Raw genomic sequence first — 12,863 nt, 5'->3', positions numbered from 1 at the left:
TTTCCTGCCTGTCAACTCTAAAACCTATGGAAAAAACTAGACAAATCTCCTTTAACAAAATGGTTTGTTTGCATCTGAAGGAAAGAAATTAGTCCTCAACGTCTGCAAATCTCATTTGAAAGAAAATTGCCATTAAATAAAAGCATGCTTTCATTTGCAGCATTTTTTGAACTGCATTTGTTTCTCTAAAACAAAATGTATAAGGCTGCTTTTGTTTTGATTATAAATATACAACAGTAACAATTGTTTCAGATAAATTTATATAAATAAAACATTTGTTTATATATGAATTGCATACTGTGCTAATTGTACATTTCAGCAATACATTAGTAATTACTGGTATGAAGCTTTATAAAGCAGCACTTTAGTTGAGAAACACTGCATCAGACTATCCTACCCATTTAGTTGCTGTAGCTTACATTAATGCTTTCACTTACTGAACTCATTTGTGTTGTTTTATAAAATTATCTTGCTTCATAATAAATCAAACTTAAAAGAAAAGATTACATGAAATCACACTCTATTTAAAATTTTATTGGCGAGTAAATTGTCACTTAAGTCAGGCATAGCAAGTTTATTTCTCATACAACTTCACCAAAAAAGAAAGTCTCAAAGATTCATTTTTGTGCATCTTAATTAGGCAAATTACAGGTTATGTGCAAATTTCACACAGTCAAAGGACATCTCTAATTTACACTGTACATTTATTGTACAGCAAAGTGTGATTTTACAATTTATCACCCTTACAAGTTATGCGTTTGCAAAATTGTTACATTCAAAACCACTCTCTCATGTCTTTACTATGTACAGTATAAAACAAAACTGAAACGAAACCAAAACCAAAAATGGGATGGATTTGATCATATATACAGGAGGAAATATCTGATTTTACAAGATACATGGTAGTAAATCAACCATGTAATAATGAGATTAGAATCCAATCCAAGATGCAGCAAAAGGAATTATAATGATACTTTACAGCAATATCAAAATTATGGACCCAATCCTTCTGCTTTGCCACATTATTTTATGATTTACTTGCATGTAAGTGTAAAATGTTCACTATATATTTATAAGGAAGGATCAGATATATTTACATCAGAATTGTCTTGCACTAGAGAACGCTTAAAAGTAAATCCACAATATTGATGCACTATAAATGAATTAGAACACGTGTAATGATATTGATGTTATTAAAAACTAATAGAAAAAATTAAACTGCAGTTAAAAAATTAACACGCAGGTCCAGTTGTAAATAAAACAAAAGGACCTAAGTTTAGCACTGGGACACTAGAGAATCAACATGAAAAATCTCCGAATAATGAATATGCCGTCTTTAACTTGCAAACCCAACTTGTGTATTAAACCAGAATGATTTACCTGCACTGCCATGACAAGAGCATGCTCCTAAGATTTTGGTGCTAAGAACTGCACCCATGGTCAGCTGCAGAACTCCATTCAAAAACTGCAGCCCCTGCAAAAGACCATCTGATCACCTTCTGAAGACTAGTATACCAACAGGATGATAGCAGCTTTCAGGGGAAGGAGCCAATACAAAAGAGCATGCAAGAGTTATAATCCCAGACCTCTAGTTTTCATCTCTCTAATCCAAATGCATGTAACCTGATTAAAGAGATTAGAACAGAGGGGGCTTTTTTGCTTTTTCTTCTCTCTTTACAAAAAGAAAAGAAAAGCAGGCTTTGCTTAGTTTAAACTTTTGTACCCAGTTAGAAAATTCTGTAACATATCAAACATTTTGTAAATTTTCAGGATACAAAACAGTTTGTGATATTTATATATTTGTAGAAATACAACATACAGGACAAACATGAATTTCCTCTGTAACTGAGATTATAATGGCTGACAGCTGCTTCAGAGATCCACAACCTGCAGTATTTACAGAATAAGATGTACTCAAATATGATGTATTGCAACACTTAATACCTTAATACCCTTGTTGTCAATCATTTTGATCAGCAGTAAAATACAGATGTAATTCTTGAATCATTGGCATATATGGAAGTAATGTATGTAAGTGGCATGGAATCTTTTTTTTTTTTTTTTAAACCAGATGTTAAACTTTGCAAGAAACCAAGCTATTTCTAGGATCAGAATAAGAATTTATTGGTGATTAAATGCCCTATCCTGTTTTATATACTACCTAATTCCATTTCCACAGTCTTCACCAGGCAGGCTCTGATAGATGCATTTACCAGCAAGAGCAACAAAAGTGCAACAGCACAGGCAAAAGGCTACTGGCAAATGTGTGCATGGGGAGTGGGAGGTGATGTTTAAGGGTGCAATATCTTTGTGCATAAAAGATTCTTTAAGTGAGGGATGTCAAAGATATGGCCTGTGGGCCAGATCCAGCATGAGTAGCCATTTCACTCTGCTCATGAGCTTCCTGGACTGACTGTAAATTTAGGGGCAGGGCCTACCATCAAACTTCCAAGTACAAAGCACTGCTTAGGGATGTGTGTCGTCATGGGGGGTACCAGAGGGAAGGGGAATGGGAAGGAGACAGGACGCAAATGACAGCTGTGTTGATGCCTGTGCCACTGCCACTCACCCACCGCTTGCCCTCCTGCTGCTGCTGGGTCCAGATCCAGCCTAGGCACCCAGGTGAATTTGAGAACGCTGTTTTAAGGTAAATAGTTTCAAAGGATTAAAGGTGAAAATGCCTCTTCAAAAAGTAAGATTCCCATTTATTTTCATACCAGTTTAATCCCACAATTTTACACTGGTAATGTTATGTATTTAAAAAACAGATACTTTTTTGAAGAAGAAGAAACATGAGGAAGTGTCAAAAACACTTTTCCAACTTTTTTGCTATCATATTCTGAAGTAGCTTGACCTGAAGGTAATGAACCGTGATGTGTGAAAAATGAACAGCAGTAAACAAGTTTATTACAATACTTGTGATTTTGTAGATCTGACAATAAAAACAACAGGCTTGAAGCAAACTGCAGCTGTTTCATCTTCATGGTGTTTTAAAAGAACACCATCACGTATATTTTTAGAGCAACAGTATTCAAAGGATGCATATGAAACCATGTTCTTATAGAAAATAAAAAATTTTAGAAGACATTAAATTATATCCTTGCAATTTTAAATGGACTTACAAGTTTCCAAAAAACTGATACAATTTACAGAAATAGGGGGCTCTAGGCATTAGCAACAGAATATGACACCTCTCTCACTAGTAGTACAAGGCTAGCACAAACTAAAAGTTTTCCTTACCCAATTACAAATCTAATGACTATAATAAATTTCTTAAGGGGGGGTGTGCGTGTGCAACCATATACCATCTAAGTCTCATATGAAACCCACCATCACAACCAGTCCCTGTTAGCAGTGTTAGTGGAGCACCCATGGTCTGAGAAGTCAGGTTTAATGCTCCATACTCCCTCTCACCCCCATGTAAAATTACTGCAGAAAAGGACTGAACAAAGAGACAAGATGCTATAATTAAAGCTTACACTGCCTATCATTTATACATTCTGTAGACAGATAAAAGACTTTCCTCTCCAAAGTTATTAACTGATCCTCTTTCATGAATACAAAGTTGTCTTTCAAATTAAAAAAAACCCAAAACACTCAGTAGTGTGGTGGTAGACAAAGAAAAATTCAGGGGATATAAAATGTAAACTCAGGATTTATGGCCATAATAAAAACAGCTTTACAAATACTTTGTAAGATAACCAATGTTATCTTTTCATAACTGAAAAGACAAAATGCAATTAAAAGATATGTCAATTTGATCCTGAACATCTTGACAGTAGGTCTTCAATGTAACTGTAAAATATTCACTATATAAAAGATCCACAAAGAAATTAAATTTCCATATACAACACCACAAATTTTACTTAAAACCTTTTCCAGGGGGAAAAAAAAATGCATCTTTCAAGTCATTTTCACTGATTTCTACAATCTCTGGCAATTCTCACTAGCTTATTAGGTTCATGATGTAAAACAAGTTAATGTTATATACTCCTGCTTCTCCATTGACAGCTTTATTTTTCAGCGACTTAGAGTAACATAATAGTAATAAATGGTAAACAATACTGCTTCAAAGTTTAAAGTGTCATTCTCCAAGAAAAGTCATGCAGAATGACCTCTATGAATAAACTTGCAATTAGTTCTTGAAGTCAAACAGGGGTCTTTCAGTAAGCCTGGCTTAACATAGTATTTTTAGAGCTCTTGCACTCAATGAATGCACAATAAAATAACCACCTGCACATCTATCCTTTTCATGAACTACATCTGCTTGACAAATCTAAACAGTTAACAGCTGCAACTGGTTTCCTGGGATCATACAAAAAAAAAAAAAAAGGACAAAAACCTAAGAGAAACAAAATTTATTGTAAAACAAGCTGAAGAAGCAATGACTTTAGCAGAGTTCTGCTCTGCAATCCCAGACGGAGCATGATGCGACTGAATGCTCTCAGGAAAGCTAAAAACAAAATTATAGTGTAACTGTACAGATGTTGCCTCATTAAAATCGCTTTCTCTTGATAATTTCTGGTTTCCAGCTGACAGGATGGGTTTCTTCGGTCTGAAAAAATAGCATGAGAAAAATAAATTGAAGTAACTATTTTTAACTGTAAATTAGGCTGTAGTTTTGCTTAAAAGGTTTGTTACACAGGATATGCTATTTCTTATACACATGTAACAATACTTCGATAATTTAATATATTTTGCTTTAATTAGAATGTATAGATTAACTGATTAGAATATACATTTGAATTTCCTGTTTCCCCATGCCACTGTCTGAAGGGCTAGACATTGTTGCTCCTGCTATTATTTTAGGCTATAAAACAAGAACATGGGTGGTCACTAGCAGTTAAAGAAAAAAATTTTTGGAGAAAAATAAAAAGTATAAGGCTGGCAGCCATGAGACTCAAGTTCTACTCTTCGTTTAGCCACTTACATCCCATGTGATCTCAAGCAAGCTCTTTAATCTCTGTACCTCACTGACCCCTCTGTAAAATGGGGAATAAATACACTTATCTTGTTCCAAGAGATACTGGAAGGATAATTCAATATTTGAAGCACTCTTAAATAATTCACCACAATTGTGATTAGATTCCATACTTTAAATACTTGCTTATTATAAATTGCTATACAATGATGAGTTCTATTCCATGAAGTAAATCTGGCTAGGTTTATAAAGTGTAGTGTTTTGAAAATAAGCTACCTACACTATATTTCAACCTTCTGACCTTTTAAACTGTTGTACAAGGATCACAGTGTGATGTACTTTTCAAATTGTCACCTTCGAAAAGACCGATTATAGAAAGGAAGCAGATGCAACATCTGCATTATACAGGTCTCACTGTATGCTTTGTAATAAAAATTCTCAAACTACATCACAAAAGAGCTTTGGACAAAAATAGGTGGTTTTAGACTGGCTTGCTTGAATGTAGTTAACATGAAAACTAGTGCAGAAACTAGCCACTACCCTGTATTATATAATGTACATGTGTACACATACTATATCTATCTATCGATAGATATAGATATATTAGAAAAGAGGATATATAATATAGGATAAGGGCCAGCTTCCATGTTATTTATTAATATTTATAAAAATTAAATTATACACAATGTATGCATGTTTTTATACATACACACATCCCCTATAATTATATCCTGTATTATAAGTTACATGTACTCAAGATATTCTCTTCTCATATACATGTTGCAACCCTAACAGAATAAAAGAGTTCTATAGAACTCTTTTCTGTTCATTTCACGATTTATAATGAAATTGGTTAAACTGTAGATTTTTAAAAAGTACAATTAAAAGGCATGTCAACATACCGCAGCATCATCTTCCCTGTATACTTTTATAGTTTTATCAGCTTCAGCAGTAAGTAATCTGCTTTCTGACTGGTCAAACGCACAGGCAAATATTCCTGATTCACTGTCCAAAGATCCAGGCTGTACAGCTGCATGCACTCTTTGGAAATTATACCCAGTTCTCCAGTCCCAAAGATGCATAGTGCCATTATCAGCTGAAAAAGAAATACAAGTGGTAATTCAATTGATCCATTTCTGTCACCCTTTTTATAAAAAACAGCTCTCCAACCACCTGTCTAATGCACAAGGAATTTGCTGATTTGGAACTGGTTAGTCATAGCATTCTGTTAGAATAGTTTACTGCCCTCCAAAGAGGTGTCCCATTTCCTGCTGGCTTCTTTGTTCCCTTCCTGCCTAAGGAAGCTGGTGGCAGCTCTCTCTGAAATGCTCTTAAACCAGCTATAAAGATAATGCACAGAATCACAAGTACTCGCAGCAACTTGTAATCTTGAACACAAATTCCTTACTTAATGGCATTACTGATGGGATGACAGGTCTACATTTAATTCTGAACAGAGACACTACAGAAACAATGACCTTGCATAACCTTAAAAAGTGTGGAGACAGTACTGACAGGTGAAAGAAGGTTGCACATCTAAGAAGGATGCTCAGCGGGACCCCTCTCAAAACAGACTTTCAATTTTGATAAAGGTGTCAACTAGTCAAAGCAGAGCTTTGATAACTTTAATCTAACCCCAACTGCCAGCCAGATAAAAAACCCAGACATTTTAGATAGTGCCTCCTCTAAAGTAGAGACTTTAAATCTCAATTTATTTTAGTTCACCCCTAACTCCTTTGAAGTTGCTACAGATTTTTTGAAAATCTCTATAAACTATGTTCATAAGGCCCTAGTTTCAAAAAAAAAAAAAAAAAAAAAAAAAGAAAAAAAAAAGCCTTTAAAATATATTTCTAAATAGAATAACGTTTTGCTCTGGGGAAATGGACAATTTTCCCCACAACCTTCAGCTATTTTAAGGAGGCTGCCTACAAAATGAGAACAACCCAATTTTTACACTAATACCAATACAAATGTCATTGAAATATCCTTGCAGGACTTATACTTCCAAATCATTTAGAATGAAATACAAAAAGAACCCAGCATTTTTCAAGCTCTTGCCCACACTATACACGTGAATCCTTATGCTGTCAAATGCAGCTATAACCTGCATTTAAAAAATAAGAAAACCCACTCTTATTTGTACTTAAAAGCATACAGTCTGTGTAAGCTGACAAAGAACATGATTTAGCAGTTCCTACCCAAAGCATTTTGACTCCAAACCTTTAGCTTCATGCTGAACACTATATTATGCATGACACATTAATTAACATTTACACATTAAATAAAAGTGCAATTCTTTCCTGAAAAGTGATATTTTTCAATGACTTCCAGAACAAAAAAGTGTTCAGTTTACAAATGAACAGTGTTTTGTTTTATGGCTATTTCTGTGAACTCATCCCAGAATTTGAAGTCAAGCTGCATTAACACACACAATTCTATGGATCAAATCCCATTCTTTGACTACATGCCTATGCTTGCCTAAAGGAAACCAAGTGCAGAACCTGACCCCTCACTTGTGAGTATCAACAGAATTTCAATCTGCTTTCCTATGGCTACGCTGACACTACAGAAAAAAGCAAAAAGCCTATTAGTCTTATGGTTAAATGAGTAGACTGGGACTTCAGCAACCTATATTCAATTCTCTATTCTGCCTTCAAATTCCTGTGTGATCCCATAGCAAGTGGGTGCTCAACTGGCCCATGGGGCTCCCTATGAATCCAAAAATGTGGCAGTGGGGGACTGATGGCAGCTAACTGCTGCTCCCCCACTGCCAATTTTCCAGAACTACAAGGAGCCCCCTGAGATGGATAGCATGAGCCTGCATGCTAGATTGAGCTTGCAGGGCCGATCTGGGTGCATAGGGTCCTGATTCAGCCCTGCACCACTCATCCAGTCCACAGGGCCAATAGGCATTGCAGAGCTGCTGTAGCTGTGATGGAATGTGAGAGAATTAAGATTTGTGAACTTAAGTAATATCTTTTGCTAGATCAGTTAAACAGAGCACAAAGCTTGTTTAACATTTCCCAATTACACAGTTCATCCAATAAAAGATATTATTCAAACTAACAAGTCTTGTCTCTCACATATATTACCCTGATCAAAGTGAGAATCTTTCTAGGGCTCAATTCTCCTTTCTGTAAAAGAAAAATAGAGTTTTCTTTTCCCACCTCTTTAGCTGTCTTGTCTATTCAGATTATACATTATTTTAATATAAATCCTATCCCCTACCACATCTTCCATTACAAAAAGATATATGAGAATTCAGATGAGACCTCCATAAGCTACCTTTCCAACAGCCATTTGCCCTTACACACACACACACACACACACACACACACACATGCCTGAGTATATATGTACAACCATATAGCTTTTCCACATCAGCAATGATTTTAGTGTCCTTACTTTAATCAGAACTACAGCATTCTAGTAAGTGAAATTATGGGAAAATGCCACTATGAATTTGAGTTAATCAAAGTTCAGCAAATCAACTGCTAAAAGATTGGGTTAAGCAGTATTCAGCATTTTACAAATAGATACTGATGGCTAGAAAGTGGTATTTAGAGGTTTGTTTTGGGGAATTGGCTTGTAGGTGAAGTAGATATGCATTAGAACAGGGGTAGGCAGCCCCCAGCATGTGTGCCAGAGCATGGCATGCAAAGGTGTTTTGCTTGGCATGTGTGCCTTGGGGCAGACAGCAGGAAGCGAGCCTCAGCTATGCTGCTGCAACAAGGATCAGGCCCTTCATGGCACCCCCACTGTCTGCCCCGGGACGCCAATATCTTACAAGTTGAGGTTGAGGGTGTTTTTGGCACTCTGCCCAAAAACATTGCCTACCCCTGCATTACAACAATGGTCCAGGGGAATGGCAAGAGATTTCTGGTTTTGGTAAAACAGACCGAATTAGGAGGCCTGGTAAATAACCAAATTAAGATGTGTGCATATGGTGGGTTTGTTGGAACAAAGGAATATACTGACAGGGCAGAACATGGACAAGATGACGTCCACAGGGAAGCCAATCAATGAGGCCCAGGAATGAAGAGTCAGAGGGCAGAAAGAATACTAAAGGAGGAATTTCAGAGCAGCAGAGAGGACCCAAGAGGGGAACCCAAGGCCACTATAGACAGAGAGCACACCACCAGCCCATAGGGGGAGGGCAGGTCACCCGTCTTAACCACCCCATCAGGGGAGGGTGGGCTTCGGCCTTCGACCTCCAGGCTGCTGACATCTGACATTCAAGAAAGAACCTCAGGGTGAAGCTCTCATACTAGCCAGATGTACCTTCCCTGTGTGACAGCTCTCAGATTGGTCGCTGGGATCCTATGATCCCTGCTGGCTTCCTGCCCCTGGGGTAGGGGGCTGGACTCAATGAGCTTCTGAGGTCCCTTCCAGCCCTAATGTCTATGAATCTATGAGCTACAGAATGGAGTTATTTATGCTATCCCTGTATATCAATAAAATTTGCCTATTATCAAATGGTGAAGTCGTGGTTAGTCTGAGGGTTTGGGTCTGCCCGGAACAAGGTATATGGGTTATAAATCTAGAGCCAACAGATACCATTTGTAAAACCATCAGAAAAAGTTGATGGATTCCATGCATATAAACAGCAGGCACTAGGAATTTATGCAGTTAGAGGAACAACGTTGTTAATTTCTTTGTAGGTACATACACACATTTAGTCAAGCCAGACTTCAATATACTAAACCCAGCCAAATTAAGTAAATTCTACCTGTATTTACTAAACGGGGAGATAATACCCAACACATTTATACACCAGATATCACCATAACAGAGAACACCGATAGAAAGCGCTTCCAGGCAGAAAAAGCAGTGCATTCCTATTGCATATAATGAGGCAATCAAATTGGAGGGCTTTACATGAATGAACGTACCCTTTGCAGACATATGTTGCATACCCACTCTCCATACACCACAATGGAGCAAGCTGAGAGGAACAGTGATAAAGTAAACTAGGAGGATTCACTATTATGCGGATTTTCCCAATCCATCCCATTCATTAGGGAGGCAATGGCTACTCTAGGTTAAAGAGGCAATAGGGTCAGAGTGACACCAACTGCTCTACAGCAGCCAGTGGAGGGGAAAAGAAGGCTACCAGGCTCCTCGGAGACATCCTTGGTCACAGACTTGGGCTCAAACGAACAGACACCGTGACAAAAAAATTAAAATCTAAAGAAATCTCACTTTACCTCCAGATACCAAAACTCCATCCGAATTCACAGCCAGTGTGTTGATAATAGCATTATGACCAGAAAGGTTTTGAATGAAGTTTCCATCTGGGAATTTCCACTGTTTAATGTTATCTGGAGAACCAGATGCAAACGTGTAACTGGAACAAGATTAGCATAGTAAAGTAAGCCAGAGTTAAAAAAAAAAGTTTTGCACTTGTTTCTCTTTAACATGTTTCAGTGCAGCACATCAGTATTACTGCTACTAATTATACATACCAGTAGTAAAATGTGATTCTCCAATTTACTTAACAACTATATCATTTTTTTCAACAGCAAACATATGTAAAGCCACCTGTATTATGCATGTTTAATTGCATCTTTTTCTTTACACAAAATGGATTACCTAACATACAAATGTCTTTTCAATACTCATAATTTCAATAATAAATTAAAATACTATAAATTGAATTAACTGCTAATAATATAACTTCAATAATTTAATTTCAAATGAATTACTGATATAATTTCAATACTAATAATATGATGAATATAAAAGTTCTGAAGAAAGAGTTACTTCTCAGTATGAGCACTAGCTTTTGCACTGCCCAAAATTTAAAGCTGGCTTGTATTTTGATTTTGGCAATACGTATGTAGAGAGGCGTTACCAGAAAATGACAAAGAAAGCATTTTCAAAAGCTGTAGTAACATCAAATGCAATTACGGAGACAGAGCACAAGAGCAAGCAAGCTCTTTGATTTTGGTAGCTGACTAGTTCTCCAATTTGTCTGAACAAGTTAACGATCCTTAAATGATTTAATTCATCTCCCTCACAGAACACTTACAAACATAGGCAGCAAACGTGTTTTTATAGGGCTGAGAGGCAAGTTCAGTCCCCTTATTTAATAGTCAGAGTATAGAAGGTAAGGATATATTTATAAAGATGACAGAGAGGTGGTTTTGTAACATGCTCAGACACAAATTGGGCTGGAACCACTTCATTTCATAGAGATTCTGAAGTTCTGCAGTAATTAAACTAAAATTAACAGGACTCCAAGTACAGATATATGATAACATTGTGTGCCATTATTTCTATATTGGTATTATAGTAGTATAGGAACAGTCATTCCAGTTGCATTTTGGTGGTTTAGTTAGCTCAGTTAGTCTCTGTTTACTACTAGGATCAGATGTTTCCAGGTGCAAGAACTGCAGAAGCAAGCACTTTTAGAATGAGCTACCTATAAGGTCATTTTTTTTTTCTTCATAATAAGATCAAGTTTTTTCCAACAACTTATGCAATGTTGCACAGTTCTAGTATCCCAAGATTAATTGTTCTCTACTTTGGCCTTTTTTCTGGTAAGCAAGTTTTGCTTAAGTTCACTACCATAACTTTCTTTTAACAAAGACTCACTTGTTCCCTTGTTAGCAATTGTGGGAGTTGTAACGGCACTGGTCTTTCCATCATGGTCATCAAATCCTAGTGCTTGAGAAGCCTATGTATACTGGTACTCCCAACAATGCTCATACCAACTCAGTTAATGCAGCCAAGAAACAGTCATTAATTGCAACCGTCTCTTGTTGTGTATACATTTTTATCTCGCTAAAGCAATGTGTACTCTTCAATTCATTAGACAGAATAGCACTTCAAAAGAAAGCTACTCTAAAGTACACCAAATGTTGGACTTGCTGCTACCACCATGTGTTAAAAGTCAAGACAGAAACAAGGAAAAAAGAAAACTTACTGCCTTGGATGCAGTACAACTGCTCTTACAGATTTCTTGTGATTTGTTAAAGTGACACGAGTTTTTCCTGCCACTAAATCCCACAGTCGTATTGTGGTATCGTGGCTTCCTGTAATTAAGAAGAAAAGATAGCAAAGGTATATAGCATAACCAGCAATGCTATCAGTCTGTATAGATAACTAAATATAATATATAAAAATTTAATACAAATAACAGCATCTTTCATCCTAAAAACTCTTGCAAACAAAAACTATATAGAGAGATTTTTAATCCCTCACCCAGATCTTCAGTCTGCTAATATACTGTTATCCCGGAAGTAAAAACACATTCACTTTAAACTGCATATAGCAACATTATAAATATTTAGAATAAACTATATTGTATCTTGTTTAAATCAGCAAGAGATGATCCTGGTTTGAACCTAGATCTTAACTAATATAACGTAAGACAAGAAATGAGACACAAAAGGTAGTGAACTGGGAGAAAGGACAAAGATAAACAGTGATACAAACACATTGTTATAAATAGCTACATACAAAATTATCTTATTTTGATTCTTATTCACTTGGTTTGGTAAACATCAACCATACCTGTAATAATCTGTGGTTCTGCAGCTTGGCACTTCACTGTTGCCACTGCATTTGTATGTCCTGATAATGTGTGCACGCTGGCTTTTGTCCTCACATCCCAGATCTGTAAAACCATATTAAAAACTCAAGAAGGTACGAAACATGTTCATCTTTTAGGAACTACTATTGATTGTGTGGATTACATGCCAGACCTGACACACACTACCACACTTGTGCTATAAAACTAACATATCAGTTCATCATAAAATTTTGCAGGCTGGAGAAAAAAAATAAGCAAAAGTTGCCATTCATTGCACTTCTAAGACATCAAGCCATCTTTCTTTAAAGTTAGACACCATAAAGCTATATCCCCCGCCCCTCTAAGGCTGAGGAAGTTGAAAGAATCTCATTTGTCTATATGATATTTTTAATAGTCCCAGGTGTA

General features: G+C 36.4%; 1 protein-coding gene across 1 annotated transcript in view; it reads right to left on the bottom strand.

The window, feature by feature from the left end:
• Positions 1–518: 518 nt before the first annotated feature.
• Positions 519–12,863, bottom strand: part of PLRG1 (pleiotropic regulator 1) — a 24,615-nt gene continuing 12,270 nt past the window's right edge. The window contains exons 11-15 of the mRNA XM_006034058.3: positions 12,440–12,542; positions 11,850–11,958; positions 10,129–10,268; positions 5,824–6,017; positions 519–4,555 (exon numbers count right to left, since the gene is read on the bottom strand). Coding sequence (XP_006034120.1) covers positions 4,496–4,555; positions 5,824–6,017; positions 10,129–10,268; positions 11,850–11,958; positions 12,440–12,542 — 606 coding nt within the window. The 3' untranslated portion in view covers positions 519–4,495. The remainder of the gene's footprint in view (positions 4,556–5,823; positions 6,018–10,128; positions 10,269–11,849; positions 11,959–12,439; positions 12,543–12,863) is intronic.

The sequence above is a fragment of the Alligator sinensis genome, unplaced genomic scaffold (assembly GCF_000455745.1).
Source record: "Alligator sinensis unplaced genomic scaffold, ASM45574v1 scaffold1146_1, whole genome shotgun sequence".
Taxonomy (NCBI): domain Eukaryota; kingdom Metazoa; phylum Chordata; order Crocodylia; family Alligatoridae; genus Alligator; species Alligator sinensis.
This window is presented reverse-complemented; position numbering and strand designations above follow the sequence as displayed.